This window comes from Agelaius tricolor, unplaced genomic scaffold (genome assembly GCF_023055355.1).
Source record: "Agelaius tricolor isolate 1412-34295 unplaced genomic scaffold, bAgeTri1.0.p SCAF_9, whole genome shotgun sequence".
Lineage (NCBI taxonomy): Eukaryota > Metazoa > Chordata > Aves > Passeriformes > Icteridae > Agelaius > Agelaius tricolor.
Genome location: NW_027269269.1, coordinates 23,382,917 through 23,406,601, shown reverse-complemented (window position 1 = coordinate 23,406,601; position 23,685 = coordinate 23,382,917). Strand labels below are relative to the sequence as shown.

The 23,685-nt window shown below is 36.5% G+C and overlaps 1 protein-coding gene across 6 annotated transcripts in view; it reads left to right on the top strand.

Annotated features, from left to right (window-relative positions):
• The window catches only part of STXBP5L (syntaxin binding protein 5L), a 184,617-nt gene that overhangs the window by 79,914 nt on the left and 81,018 nt on the right, over window positions 1-23,685 (top strand). For all 6 annotated transcript variants that reach the window (XM_071433270.1, XM_071433268.1, XM_071433267.1 and 3 more), the window contains exons 5-6: window positions 9,257-9,391; window positions 20,123-20,186. In XM_071433270.1, coding sequence (XP_071289371.1) covers window positions 9,257-9,391; window positions 20,123-20,186 — 199 coding nt within the window. The remainder of the gene's footprint in view (window positions 1-9,256; window positions 9,392-20,122; window positions 20,187-23,685) is intronic.

Sequence of the window (23,685 nt, the reverse complement as noted above, 5' to 3'; positions counted from 1 at the left end):
ACCTCACAGATTTTGTGGAACTTTTATTCTCACTTTTCTTGTGTAATGACCTTGAGTCAGCATCAGAAACAAATTAGAAGTCAATGAAAAGTATGCTGATTTCTTCCAGCCTCTTTTTCTATTTAAGGAAGTGTGTTTCCATGTAATTTCCTTATCTCTTTCTCTTGGGACCAAGTGTTCATGTTACACCTGTTCGATCCACAGCATTACTGTTGTGTAATACTAAAGATCTAGGCAGGGAGAAACTGTAACTGTCAGTGATCCTGCTCCTACAGGTAAGACCTCCAATGAATTTGCAGTCAAAACCATAAAAGGGAGTTGACAAAAGAGCATGTCTCTTTGCTGTGCATTTGCCCAAGAGGAAGGAAAGTAATTTTCTGTCATTCTGAAAATGAAACAAATTATCTGTAGCACAGGCTACCAAAGCTGTACATCCCATTGCACACCAGGATGTCAAGAGTGACTTCTAAGTTGTTCTTGAGCTCCAATAATGCCCATAACTTGCTGCAGTGCTACTGCAGATGGCCTTGGAGTTATTGAGGGTGGGAATTTCAGTGCCTGTATCTCATAGGAAGTTATAGTGCAGCTGTGTTTCTGTACGCGTCATGGTATGCTGGACAGATCAGGGTGACCTTTTGTGGAATTGTAAATAAAAGAAAGAAAGAAAAGAAATAAAACTGGGAAAAACCAAAGGTCTCTGTGGCATGCTGTAGACTTTGACTGTCCTTGTAAATAGTTCATAATGACCTCATAAGATTTTATCTAAATACATAGATTAACTCTTCATTCAAAGGAAATCTCTGGGTTTACTAATTAATCAAATAGAATGCATCTAATGTATTTCTGAACATGCTTTTTCTGATTTGTTATAGGTTCTTTTAAGCTAACTGCTTGTAAATAATTTATGTTGACACCCATTGCAAATGTTCATATAGTTGCTACACTGATGTCCTTTGACATGAGCATTTCCAAAAACAAGTATTTTTAAGTGCTGTAAGCTATTAACTACAGTTGTGATTGCAAAGTCATTTTAAATACTAAGTGAACAAGTCAAGAATGGGCCTAAATTCAGGCTTTTAAGGTTATTTCCCCTGTCCAGAATGTTTACACAGAAAGTTCTGGCTTTTGCAGAAACATAGGAACAGCCTACTTTTATTCTCAACTTTTTAACAGAAAAGAAGGGGGAAAAGAAACACAATGTACTATTAATAGTGCTTTATCTTGAATTTTGTATTTTCGTTTTTAACACTTCAAAGGATTAATGATCAGTACCAATTTCTAAAAAACAGAATGCTTCAGAATGTGCCAATAGATCCAATGAAAAAAAGACACAAAACCAAAATATCTTGAGAAAGAAATTGTTTTCCAGCTGCATTTCTTAAAACGTTATGGGTGTTTCTTTGGGGTTTTTTTGTGCTTCTTGTATTCCTGTTTCTTATTCTTGTAAGTTTCTTATCTATAACATTTCAGGTAGGGAACACCATGAAAAATACTTGTATCTTAAACACTTTGAAAGCAGCAGTGGACCACCAGCCAGATGACATATCTAAATAATTTGATGGAAAATAGCGGCATAACCTTTTTTGTTTTGTCAAAATAAATGTGTTAGATATCTCAGCACTATTTAAGCCTATTTGCCTTAAATGAAACTCTAAAGTGAAAATGTTTTCTTAACATTTCTTCTACATAGAATTTGCAGAAATTGAAGTGGGGGTGGGGGAGAGGAGAGGAGGATGTCTTAATTATATGTAAGATGTTCACAAATAGCTAGAAGTATACTTTGCTTAGGATAATTTGTATTGAAATTATAGTTTAGAGGTGGAATCCTGATTTGTTGTACTCAGCATTTGTAGAGAATCTCCCATCACTGAAATTCTTTAAATCAAGAGGTGTCTTACAGTAATTTGTTCTAGCTCAAGCAGTAGTTAATTTGAAGAAATCAGATTAAATCAGTATTAAACAGAAGAGAGGAATCTTAGAGGTTCATTTCTTACATTCCAATCCACAAATTAAATTTTTGCTGTTGTACAAGCAGCAGTGACTGTGATGAATACTTGTATCTAAACCAGTATAAAACAAAGAAAAATAAAACTGCTCTCTGGACTGATTGGGTAAGATGAATAGTCTGAGATACCAAACTTGAAAGGAACATCGAGAAGCAGAAGTCTAGAAAGTAACTGTTACCACTGCCTTGACTCCATTTTTCATTCATGTTTCTTTATAAGGAACATGTATTAGATTGCCTCATGTAAAGCATTTCATTTTACTGTCTTACATTGATCTTTACGGATATGAGGTGTAAGCTCAAGTAATGTCTTCAGGTGATCCTACTGTCTGCAGGTATTGGTTGTTCAGTCAGGAAGTAGGCACAGTGGTATGTGAGCTAAATGATGACTTGTTTCACAGTTTTCAATGTAAATAGTTTGTGACTTTCATTATTAAGTTAAAATTTATTGGTAGAGATGACTCACGGTGTATTTATAAACAGAATAGTCACATTCAGCTCTGAATTTGGTGGAAAAATGCAATTAAGTTTTAGTTCTTACCTTTCTCATTAGATAGATACTCTTCATCTACCCAGTCCTGTCATCACCTTTATTTGCAGTGGATGCACTATAGCCTTAAAACAGCAAATATTTGAGCAGTCTGTATAACACTCTGGAAAAAATCCAGAGACAGAATTGTTAATGCAGTATTTTGAGAATATAATTTAGCTTAATATTCCTTTTATGTCCAGATATTCCTAAATAACAATGGGGTTTATCCCATGTTATGCTGTCATCAGGATGCAATGCAGTTTGTGTTCAGGGTGTTTTTATCTCTACTTCACTTTCTTCTATGTAAGTAATTAAAACATAAAATAAGACAGATCAACTGATTTTAATTCAAAATAAAGGTTGACTGTTGCTAGCAGAAAATATATGTGAAAGAGATTTTTCTTATTTTAAATTAAAACTAAACCACATTATTAAAAAACTACAAGTATCAATCTCAAAGGCATGTTTGGTTCATTCACTTTCCACTAGGATCTGTGTGTGCAGGGCTGCTAGAAATTTTTGAAATTATCTTATATGGTATTTGGGGAATCTAGTGTGAATAGGAGAAATACTCATGTTGTGATTAGTATCACCAAGACCCTGAAAGGAAGGAACTCTCCAGATATGTTGAACTGCTCTCTATTTCATTTGGCTCTTAGTCAGCCAGTTAGTAATTTAAAGTATTTCCTCTGCTCTTACATTGGCCTCACAGACTTTGCATACTCTGCAAGTAAGTTAAAATGAGAGTTGAAGTTAAACATTGGAACTCATAATAATGGAATTCATCTTGGGTTTCTGCCTTCCTAGGGCTTCCTGGTATATAACAATACCTCCTGTAGCAGAGGAAATGTTGTTATTACTATGCACAGACCCAGTTCACATCTATCTGGGGAGCTGCACCACCATCTGCTGAAAACACATCACATCATGTGGATAGCAGACTGCATGAATTGCTGCTATTGTTTATTGTTACATGTCTTATGATGCTGATGAGCTCCAAAATTATATATAGACCAGGAAGAAGATTAAATACCTCCAGAGGCCAAATAGCTCATCATTTACTTTCTTTGCTAGATCTGCTGGAAACTACTCCTTTCTTTCATTGTCAGTAGCTTTAACCTGTGCTTCTGTTTAGGCACTTCAGGTCAGCTACAAATTACTTTGCCTGAATATCTGTCCAAATCTTCCTGTGTCCATGTTGTGACTTAAAGCAATGATCTTAGCTCTAATATCCTCTACTAAACTGATGGAAAAGTAACCTTACACTTCCTGAGAGTAGTGGGTAGCCAGAAGCTACCTCAGTCCATTTTCAGCCACTGGAGAAGGAGGGGGCACTAGATGAGTCTGTTGTGCTTTGTTTTGTATTACTTTTTTTTTAAATTACCAAAAGATTAAGGGAGTAGGAGGGAAGAAAATAAATTGTGTGGGAATAATTTGTGCTTGCTGCTGGAGGGAAAAGAGGACTGATACAAAGTCATGAAGCCCCCTCTGCAGCTGTAGTTTTTTTGTTGGAGTGGAGAAATCCTGCAGAAGTCAAGAAGGAAGGGAAGGGTTTATGCAGTGTTCTTCCCCTGTTGTGAATATTCACTGAGGGCTACATAGGCCACAGATTCCTCTCTAGAGGAATCCTTTCAAAGAGCTGCTTTGAAAGAGGACATAAGATCAGTCAGTCATTGGCAAGTACCAGGGATGCTGCCCAGTCCATCAGGTGGCAGTGCCAAGAGAACAGCTCTTGGGAATGACCAGCTGAAGGAAATAGCATAAATTAGTGGAAAGTACTGAAAGCACCAGAGGATGCTGCAGAAACTCCTTGGAGTCAGGAAAAAAACCATAATCACTGCAGCGAAAAGGTAGACTTCTGATAGCCATAACCTTCTTCAGAAGGTGATTAATTTTCTCAGCAGCTGAATTCGTCCATGCTGGGGCAACTCACTGTAAATTGGGTGTAAGACAGTGGCAGTCCCTTAGGAGCCCTGAGAGCATAGGGCAGGGCTAGGACTGTGACTGGCATGGGCTTGCTTCCTGTCAGCTATTCATGTTCCCTAGTTACTGCTCCTTCATGTTTTATCTCCCTCTTTTCCTGTAAATTTGTGAGATTTCCATATTTCCTGAAAACCTGGATGCTGTAGATTATTTTGGTAGGATTCTGAAAGGGAGCTCAAGCTAATGGGTTTTTTTCTGTAGAAACTTATAGAAACAGAACTCTGAGAGTCAGTGCTGAGCATAAGGAATACACAGTTTCTATGCTTGTTCATATTTAAGATTATCTGTATAAAGGGAGAAACCACAGTGTAAATTTAATTGCAGTTTTGATGTCTATAAATGCACGACTAAATAATTAAATTGGAATAACTGTTTCTCATTTTGACAAAAATGCAATTTACTTTCCACCCTTCAGCAGGTCTTCCCACTCACCACCAGCAATAGTGTTCCAGGAAACTTTTCATGCTAAAAAGAGAAAAAACAAAAATAACAAAGCAGAGGCAAAAAGTGCTCTCAAAATTATCTTTTCTTTTTCCTAGAGGAATACAATTAACATAATAAAGATGATTTTAAGTAATCTGAGAGTTTTTACTAATACTTTAGAGGCTATAGCATTCTAAATTATTTTAACATTGTAGTATTCTACTAATATGCAGTGAGGTTTTGGCCATGGTTGTTAGACTTTAGAGTGCTGAGATTTTCTGAAAATTATACCTTTTCAAGATTTGCTAGTCAGAATATATTCCTTTCTAAAATAAAGTTCAATGTTTTGACAATGCCTCTTTCAGTTATTCCATTATATCTCTTTTTTACTTTCATAATTTATGTAAATAATATGGAGTTTTTTTAGGACCTTAGCAAAATAGTTTTCCTTACTAAATTCCACTTTAAGCATTTTAGTTAGTACCTCTGATTTTTTAAAAATTACTATATCCTACAGAATATTCTATATCCTGGTTTGTCATTTGGAAAAAATTATAAGATGTTTCAGACTGTTCTGGCAGAGTAGAAACACCTTTTTTTGTATCAATTCATCAATTTTTCGCTATTTCTTAAAATGATCAATAGGATTTATGTTGTGGTTTGCTGCTAAGAATGTACAATATCCACATTTCTGGCTGACTTTCTGTTAAGTGATCAACAATGAGAAAATCCTCAAGTTTTCATTTAATTTTGTTGCATGTTATCTCAATCAGATTGACAATCTGATTAAACTTTGTCAGAAGCACTTCATACTGACATAATTCAGTACAACCCCTAACTTCTTAAAAAGAAAAATAGCCTTTCTTTCTTTCTGGCTTATTGACTCGTTTTTGTAATGGCATCAAAAGACATCTTAATTTGCTTGTGGGATATATGACTAACAGAGTCATATAATAGAATACCTTTCATCCCCAATGAAAACTACAGTATGAGACTTCATTGTTTTCTCTTGAAGAAATCATTATGTAATTTCAGTACTTACTGAGATGGAAGATGTTCATTAAAAATCTGAGTCTTGCTTCAAAGCTTCCAAGCCTCAAAGTCAAGTTAATATTTTCTGTAGAAGTGAAAAGACTATAATATATAAAGCAGTTTGAATTTAATTTACATAATGTAAAATAAAACTACTTCAGAGAAGTGCAGAGTTTTAGGAGAATATGAAAATCATATCGGTTTGTTTGGTGAAGCCTAACAATATATTGTATTAAAATGCCTAGTAATCCCTGTGCTCTAATAAGTTTGTTACATACCTGGATTTTCTTTAAGGGAGTGCTACTTTCTTATAAGCTCACATATTGTAAAAGGTTTCATAATGACATTTATGCATTTCATAATGTTTAATAACAGTTTGGGTAAACAATAAAGATTCATAGGGTAGTTTTCATTGTGAAAGAAAGAACATGCAGGATACTTTCTTACGTGGCTGTCCTATACATTTGGCAGAGCAAAATGATATTATTTAAGAGAAAATAGTTGGGCTTAAGAAAACAGGCATGTCTGTGGTGCTTTTTTTTCCATCATTTAGCAATACATAATTCTCTTTTGGTCCTTCATATTGTGCATCCAGGCTTAGTAGTGACTGGTGTCTGGGATTTCAGATAGGCCAGCAAGATATTAAGTCTAGTAACTTATGACCTAACAACTTTTTGGTAGTTACTACATTAGTCTGATTTTTCTCTTGCTATAGGACCTTGTTTTTAAAGCATTATGTTCTTGAAATTTTAAACCTAAGGCAGGCAAATGGAGGACATGCAACATCTGGGAATGCAGACCCCCACTTTTTCTGTTGGTTGTTGTGGCAGTGTGTCTTAGAAATTATGACACGGAAGCAAATCTCTAAAAGGATGAAAAGCAGCCCAAAGCTGCCTCAAACAGTGTGTGAGGTGATGTTGAAACTTTATTCATAATCAAAATGTTGAATTCATTCTTGCACATGGGAGATCAAGTTTTCTGCAGTACCCTGTAGTGGCTTGTGCTTGGGTTTAACAAAGGACTGAAAAATAGCTTTATCCTAGGATGACTTAAACCTGCTTAGTCTGATGACACTACTGCAAGAATTTGGAGTAGCAGCATTCAAGTCAAGTAGGGCTCACTTTGGAATTTAGGATTTTTTTGTTAGTGACTAGACAGCTACATTTTCAACACTTTCAAGTCAAAATTATCTCCTCTTCCTGTAATTTAACAGTTTACCACAAACAAGTGTTGGGTGATCTTCAACATGAAGCGATTAAGAGGGTTTATTAGCCAGAGAAGTTTTTTGTGGGACCTAGCAAAACATCCATATGCTTTGCAGTGCAGGAAAGGAGAGTAGAGGTAGCACAGAAATGCAAGAAATGAAACAACAACAACCAAAAAAATGGACTAAACAAGAATTTAACCAGAAGTGAAGGAAATGGTGCACCAGAAGAGAAAACAAAAGAAAGTGTTGTTTAAAGGAAAAGGATCAGGAAAGATGTGAACAAAACTTCCCTTTTGAAACTATGAAGCCAAAACGGCAAATGGTTCCTGGCACCTGTTACGAGCAGAAGAATAAAGCTCATAGCTTGAGCTCCATCAAGGATTATGTAGGTGGCATATACCTTCTGCAGTTGTTTCTGTTGGATCTTTGTTGGTCTGACTGTATCCACAATTTCAGTATTATGTTGCTGCTTAAAGGCATTTTTAGTTATGCCTTCTAAAATATAGCTCCCATTCTCAAAGCAATTCTCTTGAAAAAGCTGGTGCTCTTTCCACTAAAGGCTCTGGAATTGTTGCCAAACTTAGACAACTGATGGTAAAATTTAGCCCTGTACAGCAGGACAGATCAAAGGCAATCTCATACTTAGGTCTGGCTTTAATCAACAAAACAAGATTTCTGTAAAGGATAAGCCTTATTCCATGATTCCACAATAAGTTTCTCCATAAATTACAAATGTGACGACTCCATATTTCAGCTGTATTCAATCCAGTGTGATGCATAAGTACAAAAAAGTAGTTTTCCTCACTTGAATGAATCTAGCATTAAATGTACTGACAGTTTATTAGATACTTGGAAAACTACAGAGCTATGCAAATACTGAGTATAATCTGTTTGGAACCTTTTTGTTTGTTGAGAGTACTTTACAGGGAATCATTACATAAAGTATATTTAATTTGTATAATTATTGATCAATTCCTTAAAGAGTGGCAAATGCTCTACGCAGAAGACTTTACTTGACTGAGAGAGCCAAATTACTGAAAGATTGCCAACACCCTCTCACTCCTTTATAATAAACTCAAAAAATTGCTATACTATAAGAATTAAATTTTTTTAATATGCATGCTTTTAAATATTGTATGTACTTTTGTGGTGGTTGAAGGTGCTAAGGAAGAAAAAATTGAGTTTGTATATAAAAGCCAGAAATGGCCTGTTTGTGGAACTGAGTGATAAATATAATAACGTGTGACATACCAAGCAAAATACCTGCTTTTTTGTCAACATTTACAAGACTGTACCATAAGGTTGGATTAAGTTTCAGTCTCTGTAGGTAGCATGCATTCACTTACATTTTAGTAGCAAATGTTTTCTCATCTCATAGATTTAGTTTTGTTTTAGTGTATGTAATATCTATATAATATAAAAGTAACCTGAACCTACTCATTTGTCATCTGTGGAAACTTTTATGTATTATCATGAGAAATTGTCATGACATCTTTCCAAGCTAATGTAGCACTTTTTCATCACCTTGTAATGAGTGTAGGGTGCAATGTGTCTGTGGTAGTTCAGTTTTGATAAATGCTCTTATCTAAGGCCCTGCTCTTCCAGATGGCAAATAAATGAATGTTTTCTCGTGTGAATTATGGTATTATTCTTCTGTTGTGCAAAACATGAATTCCACTGATGTCTATAAAACTCTGTTTGACTGGATAATCTGCTTATTCTGAGAAAGGATATAAGAAAGCCTTCCTTAAGAGTCTTGACTACCATCAAAGTGCAATTTACATACTCATGGAGATAGATAGACTTAATTCAGTGCTCAGGTGATGCTTCTCTTTTGTCCTGGCCTTAATATCGGCAGGCAGGATGGCCCTGTTTTGTTTCATGTTCTCTTTTATCATTTTCCTGGAGATGACCCCCAGAACCTGCACATTCTTCAGAATGCCTTCTGGGCAGGTTTTTCTCAAGTTATAAAATGGAAAGAATAATTCTTTCAGCTGCAGAAGTGTTAAAAAATATAGTTAATGTGGTATTCAGTCACTTTTATTTTGTTGTTTTGTGTTTTTTTCTTTTCCAGGATTACTTACTGCCATCTACCTTTCCAGAGTAAATGGCTTTATGTTGGAACAGAGAGAGGAAATACACACATTGTAAATATTGAGTCCTTCATTCTTTCTGGATATGTTATCATGTGGAACAAGGCAATAGAACTGTAAGTGCAGATCTATTTTTTTTTTCCATTTGTATGTGTGGCCATTTTCATAGCATAAATTAAATTTAATTTTAAAGAATTATTTGGTTTTTCAAATATTACCAGATCTTTTGAAGCCTTTAATTTCAGTGAATGCATTTGCAGTATTATGTGTTTTTTTACAGGACATTAGGAATCAGATTTATGTTGGAGACCGTAATTATATTTCATGTAAAAGAAAAAAAATTGGTACTGTTTAACTATGAAGTTCCATGAAATACAGAAAGTCTTTAATCACTAAAATTCAGATTTTGCTATTTTTATGAGGAAAGCTTGATCACCATGTCCTCCATCCTGTGAAGAAAATAATGGAGGGTATTCGCCCTAACATTCTACAGAGAATTTTTCTTCATTGAACTGTGGAACTGTAGGCTTCTCATTTAGATGAGAAGGGACAGGAGGAGGTCTCTAGACCAAGCCTCCTGCTCAACACAGTGAGAATTTGAAGGTTAATTCAAACAGATCAAAACCTTATTAAGTGATAGGAAATAGAATGAGTGCCTATTAAATGATAATTTTCTAACAAGCTAAGCAAGGTGCCTGTGTTGTGGGTATGAAATGGAAAGAGACATACAAAAATCTGGGATACATTTATGCTTCCTGCAAGGCTTTCCTTCCAAAAGCCTTGACAGAAATGAAAAACTCTTTCTCTGCTGGTCCCTCTGTGAAGTTCCAGCAAGAGGAACTTCTATAGGAAAGCTCAAAGTACTTCTTGAAGTTTCTGAGACATTTGCTTCATGTTGTGAGGGACCTGTAACCTCTGATAGTAAACTGAAATACACTGATCTCAGTGAGCCAAGAGAACAGTAGCTAAGAGCGGGGTTACAGGCCTGCAGTGTAACCCCAGTTCTCAAAAATCCCTTCCTTTCTTTTCCCTCTATTATTATTACTAATTACTAATTACTCTGTCCCCCAGGTTAAGCTGATGCCTCATTTTCTTTCTCCCTCTGTGCCCTCACCAAACTTCATAGGCACAGTTGTAAAAATCTAGGTTTACCTTCAAAGGACATAAAACCAAGGATTCAAATAGTAATCAGGATTCAGTCTGCTGGTAAATCTTTCATCCATTTCTCAATTTTGGAATGTTTGGTTGTTCTGCCCCTGTGGGACTGCTTGGCTCTGTTTAGTAGTTTTGGCTGCAAAAAAGTACTGCTGGAAAACATGGTTTCCACCAGAGTATGATAATTTTGATGAGTTATTCAGGTGGAAAGTATCCTATTTTTTTTCTGTTTCTGACTTTGTTTTGGTGACATTGACATATTGGAGGGCTTTTTAATTTCTCTATTTTAGAATGTCTACATTTACTACATTAAGTAGATATGTCTTTAAGTTTTTGGGAACAACATGTTTTCATTTTGTGTGCACTTGTAATTTTCTTTCCTCCAGAAATTATGATGTTTCTATTCTATAAGGAAATAGATCCAAAAGTTTTTTATGGACTGGAAGCCTTCCACCAAGTTTCCCTTTCTAATTATTTCAAAATTCTTCTGGATAAATGTTTTAAAATTATTTTAGGGGTCACAACAAACATTTTTCATGAAAGTAGAGTAGAATGATGCCCCTCTTTCTATATGGAAAATAAGGGTTGCTTTCTAACAAGCTTCACAACTGATTTGTTGACATAGGCTAGATGCTGTGCAATATGCTCCCTCTCTAGAACCTTCAAGGAAGCAAGCAGCCCCTCCTAACTATCTTCTTTGTATTTTCTATGCAGGAAAATATCTAGAATTTCAAAATTTTCTCTTTCCATAAGTTGTAAAAGGTAATAACAACAGAATAAACATAGACTTTGTCACCTCAAGTACTTGGAGGTGCTGCATGGTTACCAAAATGGGTTCTTCTTCTAAACAGCAAGTTTGCCATGTACTGTTTTGTTGACAGGTGAGCACAGAGGTGTTGAATGAGGTATTCATTCATTATTGCTTCTAGTTCTACCAGTTTACAAGGATACATTGATCCATGTAAGCAGTGTGCTTCTCTAAAGCTCCATCCTTTCCATCCAATCTTACCATGTACTCCTTGATATGGAGTGGAGGAAGTTGTCCTTGTCAATCTTTTGCAGGTGGACAGGGGATCACGTGTCTCCAGATTAGTTTCTCTGTATTAGAGGAAGAGGCTGGTGGGAATAATTGTGATGTTTGCCACAGCAGCCACTTTTATAAATGCTACAGTCCCTCTGAAGTTGAAATTGGGTGACTCAGTAAAGTAATTTGAATGCTCTCTGGTAATAAACTCTGATGTCTGTTCCAGTATTGTTGCTTTCCTGCATGCAAAATGGAATGTAGATTAGCTTTTAGAGGAAATGTTATTACCTTTAAATGTAATTCATGAGGATGAACTTATGATTGTAGACTTTCCTTTAGAATAATATTGAGAAAAATAGTGGAAAGAGCAGTTTTATTTTGGGCCATGGGTATGTTCTGATTTTATTATATTTTTAATCTCCACATTATTTTCATATAATTTTTGCATATTTTTCACATTTTAGTATTATAGAATCATAAAATAATTCATGTTGTAAGGCTTCTCTAGAATTTTCAAGACCAACTTCTTGCTTATAGTAAAATCAGGTTTTTCTGGGGTGTATAAGTTCACAGGGTCTGTTGATATTAGGTGCTTTCAAAGATGAAACAAAATAGGAAAATATATGTATGTAAAATTCAGGAAAATCGTCAGCCTTACCATGAACAATATAAGGGGCAATGGTGCTCGTAACATTATGTTGAATTCTGAGCCAGTGATAACATTTCAGAGTCTGAAGTGAGCTTGAAGATGTTACTATTCTCTATAAAGCTTGGAAGGAAGGGGATTACCTTTGCTGCAATCATATGTCTTTCAAGCTTATTGGCAAGAAAAGACCAGTAAAAGCCATTGCTCTGCTGCTGTATTCAAGTCCTCAGCTTAGATGGAGGGTTTATAAATTGAATTTTAAGTGTGACAAGCTTGTGTATCATCTGCTCTAACAAGCCTGAAGGAGTTCATCCCTCTTCATGCAATTTTCATCCAGTTTCTGAAACTGAAGGTCTACCAACATAACTTCTCTTTCTTTTAATTGTCCCCTCTTACTTTTCATTGATTTGTATCTACTTCTAATCAATTTTCCATGTAACCTTCATCGTCAGAAACAACCAAATAGTTTGAGTCAGTGAGGCCTATCAAATGCCTGCAAGAATTTTTTTGTAACAATGATTCTGTTGCAGTGAAAGACTGAGGTGAAAAGGCTTGGTAGTTTGAAGACTTGAAGGGGAAACAGGTTTAGATGCAACATTTTTAGACTTTGCAAATGATGCAAGAAATCTGATCATCTTGTCCTGCGCAGCTACTTTTACTTACAAAGTTGGCATTTGGTGCAGAGGGCTTTTTTTTGTGATTTTCTTGTCTACTTTTGTATTTGAAAGATCTCTAGAGCATAATTTTTTTGAGTGATAGTGGTTTTATGGCATATTCAGAAGCATCTAGTGAAGATACATGTCAAAAATATGATTGCAATATATATTTCATCATAAGTGTCTATTGTCTTCTCTTAGGAGAGAACATTCAGTGAGCTTAAACAGAATCTAGTGTTAATTAGAAATTAAGGCCTGAACAGATAATAATGCAAAGGAAACAGATTTTCTTTTCTTTTTTTTTTTTTTTCTTTCTTTTCTTTTTTAGATTATTTTCAGAACTGAGTTGTAACCAATTCTGGAAGTAACAGGAAAAATTTCCCTCTTAAATTATCTGCACTGTCTGTGTCTCAGTGGATCTGTCCTTGAACAGAGCTGAGAAAAAACACAAGCATATGGGTACCAATTCTTGTCTCAGCCCTATCATCTCATGCATCATCAATACTTCAGGCCACACAGAAGCAATCTTCTCAGCTAAGAATGAATAAATCAAAACTTTTTCACTTGTAATTTCTCTGTCATGTATCAGAGCTAGTCCTTTGCCAGAGGGGTTTGAGGCTCATGATACTGTTTAGTTTTCTACTCCCTAATAAGCAAACAGTTTATCTCTTTTCCTTCCAAATGTTTGGAAACAGCTTTGGAAGAGAAAAATAGTCAATGAGCCCAGCATGTCTCCATTTACTCCAACTACAATGAGATCAATTTTCACAGCATGATCATACATTTGGGAAAGTCATCTAGTGTTGGAAAGGAGAAGAAGATCTTTATATGTGTCCTCTGAATTCCAAAAATGAAAAACATGCATTATAAGCCCCCAGTAAGATTCCAGTTTTAACACCCCACTGTCTAATGAATGAATAACTGAAACTTGCCAAAATTTATGGGATTTGAGGGATCAAAGAATTGGGTAGACTGGAACTATGACAGAGCCATAACTTGGTATCTCCTTTCTTAGCCCTTTGTTTGCCCATCCCCATTTCCTTAAATGGAAATTCAGAGTCGGTAGATCCACAGCAGTAAGGGAAAGTAGTACAAGGAGGAGAAGTAGCAGTCTAGAAGAATCTGCTACCCCCTCTGTGTGCAGACCCAAATGGAGAAAGTTATTAATATAAAGAAAGCACAATTTTCAAGGCTTCCTTTTTCTGGACATTTCAGCAAGGATGTCTAAGACTCAGAGTTGCATCTTGAGGTTGAACTGATTCTTGCTTACTCCAGCTCCCAGCTTTGATCCACATCATATGAATAGTGTGTCTAACTTATTGATTCTCTTAAGTTTCTCTATGGCTCTACCAATGAAAAGAAGGTCTTAAATACCCTGGACCACTGCACCTTAATGGAAGGCAGAACTGTGGTTGATGTCTGACTACTGACACGGAAGAAGTATTTGTCTATGCACGTGTTTTTTCAGCACATTCAGTCAACTTCAACTTCATAACAATGACTAATAGGATGTTTTCTTTCTTTTTCCCCTCTCCTAACTGCTTCTATCATGTTCTAACACCAGATTTTTATCCTTCTCAGAAATCATTACAGTACTTCTCCAACTGTGCAGGCTATTTTTTCTTTCAAAAGGAAAATGGTTTTGATTTGATTCTATTTTGTCATAGCATACTTTTACCTGCTTTAAAGATTGTCTTGGTATTTGAAGTTCTTATGACAGTATTTAAGTCACTTAATTTCTTAGAGTGCATAAAACCTCCCAGGATGATTGAGGAATACATCATCTGTGTATTTTCCACATTTTGCTGGGTTCAGATTCTACCACTGCTTAAGTCTTCTTTTGGTGTTTGCTAATTTTAGGATAAAATAATCAAATAAAAGCTTCCATCCTTACAAGTCTTTTGAAAACTGTTTTACAGTGACTGCTGTCTTAATTTCAGTGCAGTTCTTCTGAGTAAGAGTCATGTCTTACAGCATAACCACTCTCTCATTTCCCCAAATGAATATACACCAAGTAAATTAATACCTGCTGCTGTCAGGAACAACTTTTGATGAAGTGCAAAACAACTCAAAAGTATCAGTATCTTCTTACCAAATGCCTAGTTTTAGTTCTCTACAGCTGTCATGGGAATCTTTGGTTCCATTTTTCAATTCTGCAGTCTGTTTTTTTGTGCTTAAAGGTCAACGAAGACTATGAAATGTTGAAAGTTTTGTATCGTTAGCTCATACTTTTTTCTTGCTCTGTTGAAGTTAGCTTTCATTTCAGAAATTTTTTACTGCAAATCATTGCTGATAGTTTTTAGACTTGACCTTCTTTTTTTTCTTTTTTCTTTCTGCTGAGTATTGTCTTGGATTTGTGTTTTATCCTTTTTGTGTCTTTTATTTTCTCAGTCATTCTCAGCTGTACCCTGACTGCTATTTGGAAATGAAAAATGCCCTGGTCAACTATTTCACTTATGCCTTATTTTCACCTGCTGATTCTTCTTTATTTTTCCCTTTCTCAAGGAATAGGATCTAGTTAGTTTTTATGCAGCTCCCCAAGGCCAGCTTGAAGGAATGCCTATACACAAATATCTGTCATCAACAGTAGAGTGTTTTATTCACAATAGCTTCAAATCTGGTTGGTTTTCCAGCACCTCTTTGTCCTTTCCAGGAGCTGTCAGATCTCTGCTTTTGCATTTAACATAATTCAATGGCACGTTTTTTCTTTGTAAGCAGTTCCACAATGACGGTGTCCAACTCTCCAACCTTCTTGGCAACTTTACTGTAATAGCAATGAGGGGAAGCAGAACATTTTATGTATATGAAAACAACTTGAGGCAAAATAGAGTTTGTGTGTAGACATTTCCCCATGCAGTATAATTTACTGTATGAAGGCAGTAATTACTGTTATCTGTAGCTCTGATTGTGTTTCATGGGTTCTATAAAATAATGTTTTTGATATAATATAGTTAACTAAATAATTGCTTTGTTTAATCCTGCATGTAGTGCAGTCATGATGTCTATCCTCATGAGAAATTGACTGTACAGCCTGATGCCTTGCTCTCCTTTTATGAGCAGCACTTCCCTAGGGCTCCAAAAGATATTGTTGTTATTTCTATTTATACATAGCTTCCTTGAGGAGACAAGGAGATGCAAGAAGTGAGGCACTGATCTGCCTTTGGCAGATAGTTCCTGGTCTTAGTGTGGCACAAAGGACAAGGTTTGGGTTCCTTGCCACAGTCCTGTACCCAGAGGGAGATAACATCACTTCAGGAGAAGCAAACCAGAGAAGATTTACCATGGCTCTCCTTCTGTATCGAGCCATCAGGCAGGCTCAGATCAATGAGCACAAGGTTTTGCAGAACTGAGGAAGTTGCAATGCTTTCCCACACAGCAATGCTGTCTTCCTTGCTCCACCTGCACTGGGATTATTTTGTATTACTTTATCCTCCCACAAACATCTCCCCCAAGATGGGACTGTGAATGTTCATCCAAAACCAAACTTTATGCTTGCTGCATCTTGTGAATATTCCTCATTATGTAGTCCAAAGAGGAATCAGTTTTGATGCAAATACTTTACTTGCTGTGTATAAAAAAAATCAATGTTTCTTGGAGCCCTGGAAAGGCAGTGCAGGAGGACTGCCAGGGAATAGGCTCGACACTCCAAAAAGCTTCAGGAACATCTGTTGTCACCTGTGTGTGATCTTATCGATCTTATCTGTGATGGCACATTAAATACATACAACTATTTAAAAAGGATCCTTTCTGCTTTCCTAACAGAAGCCATGTTATGACTGCCAAACTTAATAGGCTCTCTACTCACTCTTACCTATGTATAAACAAAGCTGGCCTCTGTTAAGCAATCAAGGAAATTGGAGGTTGGATCCTGGCTGGTTGGGAAACCTCCACCCAGCTGCTCTCTCACTCCCCATCCTCAACAGGACAGGGAAAGAAAATAAGATGGAAAAGTTCATTAATAATGGGAAAATCAGGAAGATCATTTACCAGCTACTGTCAATGGAGAAACCAGACTTGACTTGGAAAAAATTAATTTAATTTATTGTCAGTTAAAATAGAGTAGAATGGTGAGAAACAAAGACAAAAACTAAAGCCCCTTCCCCTGAATCCTTATTTTTCCTAAACCAATGATGTGTGTATGAAAACTAAAGAATGGTTTGTTGAGTCTTGTGATGGAGGGGCATACCTGACAGTCTTAAATGTAATAGAAGTGAAAGAAAAAGGAAGAAGCCAGAGCAAGCCAGGTATTATACAAAACAACTAAATTATTAAAATAACAAGAAGGTAATATGAATACTAAGAGCATACTTATATCAAATATAGAGGAAAAACAATGGGGAAAAATAAAATCTCATACATTCAGTACACATAATGCTGGTTTTGGTATCAACTTTGCTGATAGTATATATAAAGCTGTTATTCAACAAAACTAAAGAAGTAACTAGGTGCATAATAATTAAATTACAATATTCCTAAAAGAAACAAAAAGTGCCTAAGAAAAAAAATACCCAAACCCTTCAATATTAATACAGTGCAGTAAATCCCAGGATCCCCCAACTACAATGAATTCAAGAGGGAAATGGAGGAGATTGGAAAATGTATTGTATTAGTGAAGGTTTCCTCTTTCAGCTGAGTTTTTAGCATGGACATTTGAGGCTACACCCTGCAGGAATATAAGATAAAAATAAGACTGGTAGTAAAAGACAGGGGTTTTGTACCATTTACAGAGGAACAACGAGCTTTCCTATACTATGAAAGTATGTTTAGCCTAAAGAGTGGAGGACAGCTCATGTAAGAGTTTGCTTCTACCCAAAGAGAAATTGATGCATTCTTTGGTAAGCAATGTCGTATGTATCCTTCAAAGAAACTGGTTGCACAGATTTATCTAAGCTGTTCCTGACTTTTAAAATTAGTAGGTACAAAGAGCTGACTAGATGGAATCAGTCTTTACCTTAGAAAGACACTATGCTTTTTTCCTTTCTCCCTCCATTTGTCATGATTTTGCCAATATTCCTGGTCATGTACCACGACTGGAATGGCAAAGCATCCAACCGTGCATCCTGGTTGGTTCAATGGCCTGGGATAGCTGCCTAACCCATTGTGCTTTGTCAGCCTCCATGTGCTTCTGCTACCATTTTGTTTGTCCCCAGCCTTCTGGGGAAACATATCTGATGTTTATTTGCCTCTACTCTCTCTTATGTGGTCTGTCTGTGATCTGGCTAAAAAGTGAAAATTCTTATACTGTGTCTTCTCATCTTGTTTTTTCCTCTTGTTCTCACCCTTCCTCCTTTGCCCATCACTGCATAGGCAGCATATACTCCAAACAGACCTAGTTCTTTCCATCAAAATACTCTGACCAGTTCAGACAGGTGAATCTATGTCAGAAACAGCACTTGAAACTGTCCCAAACTGTCACATGTACTCCCTCAGGACAGATGTACAAGATATGTGTAGGTCTAAGCACTGCTTGCCAACAACCTCATCTCGCTCCCCAGTTCCCTGTCACTGCCTACCTACCCTGCCTGCTCCAAGGCCTGGTGTTGTGCAAATGATATTTTTATTTCAGTACAGGTTACTCAGAAAAAGAAGCTCAGCCAGAGGGGTCCCCTCTGGTAAATTGGCTTGTATAGGAATGACAGCCAGATCTCCTGCTATCTGTATCTCTGTAAAAATGGCTTTGTTCCATGTCTCAGGAGAAATAGGTACTTGTTGCTGGCACCATCAAAGACAGTCTGTATAGAATATCACTGTATAAACTGTCTGTCCACTGCTTTCCTGCTGATCTCATGTCTGTGATGGGATATGCTGCAAAATGCTCTTGCAGAATCCTTGCTGGTGGAGACCTCATGTAGGAGAATAACATGCTGCATGTTCAGGATGTCTGGAGTAATTTTTCATTGTCCTCAGCTCAGATCTTTGCCTCTCTGCTTTGACTCAGATTTGGTGCATTGACTAAATAGTTAAAATATTTAAAACATAAGGTAGGCAAAGTATAGAGGCCAGAGAAGAGTGTGCATGCTTTTAAGAGAATTGGAGCATACTGTTCTGGGAAGGAGAAGCTTATGAGGCTATGGATCAGTCCACAGTGTCTTAATACTTGAGTTGTCTGAGAATTTTTGTGACCACTCTCAGTCTTGATTTGGAGTCTGACCTATAGAAGAGAGGCCAGTTTTGCTACAGTGCAGTATTCAGCCAAAGGAAGAGGCCATTATTTTAGAAAAATCCTTTGAGTAATTCAGCTGGAGAAGCTTGTTTTGGTTTGTTTCTGTAATTCTCTTGCAGATTGTTTTAAAACTTGGAGCTTAGGTCATTTTACAGATGCTTTCCAGATAAACTCTTCACTTTATGGGTTCTGCCAATCTCTGCCATATTTTTTTCCTGATGACATTTGGTGAACCAAGACCAGTCATGCAAGTTCAGATCCTAAGCTGAACTCCAAAGGACATGTACTCTGACCCCAGAACATAGATGGGAGAAAGGGCCTCCTCTGTGCAGGCATTCAGTATGGACTGGTGCTTGTCTTCTTGCTCTCTATGACTGCCAGGGCCTGAAGGTCAGGTCAGAAAAGATGAAAAATCTCCATCTGTCCAATCAGTTTCCTATGATTTGCATTTTCTGTCAGGTGCTGGACATTAACAACTCAATACTAAGTTGCATATGATGTGGTTGATACATGTTGCAAAAAGGGAGGGGATGTCAAGGATAGTAATTAATTTCTCTATAGGTTTACAAAGACTCATAGGATGGGTGTTGTGGCTGAGGAGCCCCACTGAACATGCATTGTGGGTGTAACTGTGTTAGTTGGTCTGAAGATGAGATAAGGCTTTACAGATCAGACAGAGGCAAGTTGCTCCATTTCTGAAACCCTGCTGAAGTAATGCTAAAACACTTCCTGACAGGGCAGTGTAGGTGAGGTTACTGAAACCCTTTCTTTAGTGACATAGGAACTTGGTGAGTCATGCTATGAGTATCTGAAATTAATCCAGTGAAGACTTTGTAAATCTTTGGCAAATTAGCCTTCAAATGGAGCAAGTAAGGAGAGAGGGTCAGAAAGAGATGGAATAGAGAACAGAAAAGGCAAAAAAGCTGTAAGAATGAGAGAGGAGGAAAATTACTGTAATAGGAAGAATACTGAGATTTGAAAAAAAATGAAGGAAGGATTCATTAAGAAAAGAGAATCTTTGCCTTTAATGGCAAAAAGGAAATAGAGGAGAACGTTAAAAGATACCTATAACTACCCTGTCAGGCTTTTTACAATTATTTTTAAACCATTGAAGGTACATGTTAGCACACCTAGAAGCTGAGGTATCTAGCTCTTCTTACAACAAAAAACATTCAGAGATTTTAATTGATTTTTGTATTGCAGGTCCACCAAGACTCACCCTGGCCCAGTTGTACATTTAAGTGACAGCCCAAGAGACGAGGGAAAAGTGAGTACAACCAATGGTATAAAATTTTGCAGCATTTCATAGCCTTTATTTGCCTTGCTACTCTTTCCTTTTGCTTACTCACTGATTTTATCATCTGCTTCCTTTGTATGTTTGCAAGTAATTTTAACTATTTTACTGTTCTTAAGAAAAAAATTATCTTTGTACAAATTTACCGAATAAACATTTGTGATGAAGACAACATACTGTACTTTGAAATGTATGCCAAAGACAATGTACCTTGAAATGTATAGCCATGTAAATGGTTTTGTTTAAAAAATCTTGACTAAGGTTGACTAAAAGCTGTATCATGACTTTGGTACTTGAATAAACATGCACTTATGAAGGCATTATAATAAGTTTTTATAAGATAGGAAATCTTTTCTTATAGGAGAATTATCATGATAATAACCCAAGTTTGGAACTTGCTGCTGTTTGCAATTCTCAACTCTGTTCACTGTGCACAAGTGGAAACCAAACATACAGTCAGAGCATTAGGGTTGTTACTGATACCACCAGGAGGCACAATCAGAGCTGGCTTTCTTTGTATGGTAGTTTTTCAAAGATGAAATATGATTGACAGAATTCTGATTCTATTACAGCTTTTTTTTTTTTTTTAATGTGTTGCTACTGATATTTGAGCATTTTGCCTGCGTGGAAAGGGTATTTAATTCTCTCACTGGTTTTGATAATTTTTATTAATTGCATTTCAGTGTGTATTTATAAAGTACTGCGTCTTCCAAATGGTGTATCTGTTTGACAGTGTGCCTCACATAACAGCTAACAGTTGTTAGAAACTGGCAGCAGTTTGAATTTCTGATGCTGCTATGGGGGATATTATGCTGGAATTATGGGTATCTAGAAAAGCACTGATGACTGCATCTGATTTTCATTTGCATCACTTGTCCTTGGACTTACCCATATTGCAAGGGGAACTACACACAAACAGTGCACTTGTGAACCAACCCTCCAACAACTTGGTTGGCATCTCTGAGCCTTTCTGGAAGAATCACAATAGGTCAAGCAATTTAGAATACTATCAAATAAAGTAATTAAGCATATTGAAGTGTAGTGTTGCAGCCTCAAACAAGAAGCCATCAAGAAATCCAGTTTAATTATCTCTGACAAAATACCTGATGAGAATAAAGGTTTATTGATGAGACATCATTCTCGTTTGCCGACCACAACAGAAGCTGCTGATGAGCTACCTAAGGCACATAGTGTAGGAAAAAAGGGTACTAAAAAAAATGGTCTTGTCAGTGAAGATTTTTTACAGGAATGCCATGCACTGTGTCCAAACAGAAACCTAAAAATATTTTTCAGCAGAAAGGGAGAAGACGAAAAGGACCCAGGCAAGAGAGTTAAAAGAGAACTGGCTTGGGAATACAAGTGCTTGTTGCTCAGAGGGCACATGGGAGACATCTGGGCACTGATGAAGTACTAGCATTCAAAGAACAACAGCAAATTCAGACAAATGCCTATGAAAAACAAACATTGAATATTTATGGGGAGCAGTAGTAGAAAATGTAAGGTATACTAAAACCATCTCAATACAGCTCTTTATATCATTGATAGGTTGAGAGTGGTGTAAAGAATGAATTGGTACTAACAAAATACTTGCAGTTTTGCAGAATGTAGAATTGATTGTGTTTACAGGAAGATATCAGTAAAAGGTACACAGGTGTAAGAGAAAATCCAAGCATTAAATCAATAGACAATTCTACGTTTTAAAAAAGTCAACAGTGGGGAAATAAATTAAACTACATTTTTCAACTTAGTCTCATTAAACTTTAGTTAAGAATGCAGAATAAATCAATCGTTATTCAGAATGAGGAAAAAATGGGGGAAAAAGCAGCTCCTGGGACTTTTACTGTTCAACATGGTCATATATAGCCTAGAAAATAGACTAAGTAGTGATGTCACCTGGTTTGCTGGACTTTAGGAGGCTGGGAAACTCAGCAGTAAAATGGCAGGTTAAATACTGTCTTTTTAAGTATTTCAGTGTAAATGATGGCAAGTGGTACATGTAGGGCAAAATATTTCTGACTTTACATATAAAACAATGGGTGTGAACTGATGATTCCTGTTTGGTATTAAGAGCTTTGAGTGATGGTTGATAGTTCAATGGAAATGTCAGTCAGCTCAATGCTCAGTAGCAAACAATAAAGAAAATCAAAATTAGGCATTATGCAGAGACGAATAGAAAACAAAGCAAAGCTATTAAAGAAATGCATTGTTGACCTGTCTGCTGATTACTGAGTATAATACTTGTCCTTCTATGTCTAAAATGAACATAATGCTAAAAGCAATTCAGAGAAGGGACTGGGTTTTCTATATGAGAGACAACTTAGTGAAACAGGAAAATTCACTATGGAAAACACCTGATTGTGATTCCAAGTTTGAAAAAATCACAGTTGATATTAAGAGGATGGAAACAGCTCATAATATCTTTCAATACAAAAACTAAAAGGATACCAAATTAGGCTGACAGGTCAGATTCCAAACAAGACTTTGGAAATGTCCACTACTTTTTCAAATGTGCAATGGGTAGAACCTATGAAACTTTTTCCAAATGCTATTGTGTGTGCTGAAAATGTACAGATCACAAGGAAGACTAGAAAAGTTAACAGAAAAGAAATCCATGTGAAGGTAACTGATGAAATTTGCTGAATTCTCCTAAAAGGTTCTTAAAGATGAGGTTAAACAGGACCATGTATAGTTGAGGAGATGGCTATACTTGAATGAGAAAATTACTTAGACTGAGAGAATATGTGTGAATGTTGCAAACACTTGTCTTCTTCCCATATTATTTAGTATTTGCTCTTGGCCATTTCAGTACAAGATACTGTCATAGGTAGACTTTTATCTAATTTAGCAGAGTTATTCTTAGATAAAAGAGCTGTTTGATGATAGTTCCACATACTTTGCTAATCTCCACAGCTCCAAGCTAACCAAAGACCACCAAAATGTATTGGAGGCAGAAGTCAGACTCCACACATCACATCATGATAGGCAGGAGATAGGAAGTGTTCTTTGCATATGTTTCAGGAATTTTTTAATAGTAGGTACAAATCAGTCATAATCATTACTCAAAATGCAGATGTTCTTGTCCTTTACAAGACTACTGCTCTACAAGTACTTTGCCAAGAGTCCAGTAGTATAGCCTTCCCTGGGGTATTACAAAGTTGGTTATAGACCTGGGACAGTTTTGCTGAAGTAAATAAGTATTTCTTCTGTGAACGATGAGTGGTTCAGAGTCCTGAAATATAGTCAGACCTTTCAAATTCTAGGACAATCATAAGAGCTCTATTTGAAAGCCAGGGAGGTTTCTTCACCTTTTTCATTAAGATCCTTTGAATTCCTAAAAGTTCCAGTTCATTTCATTGACTGGTGATGGGGTTCCTTGTGCCAAAAGAGTGAATGCAATTCAGGATGACTTCTGCCATTCAAAACTTCTCCAGAGTGGCTTCCAGGCAAGCTATCTAGGTAGGCTTTGGAGACA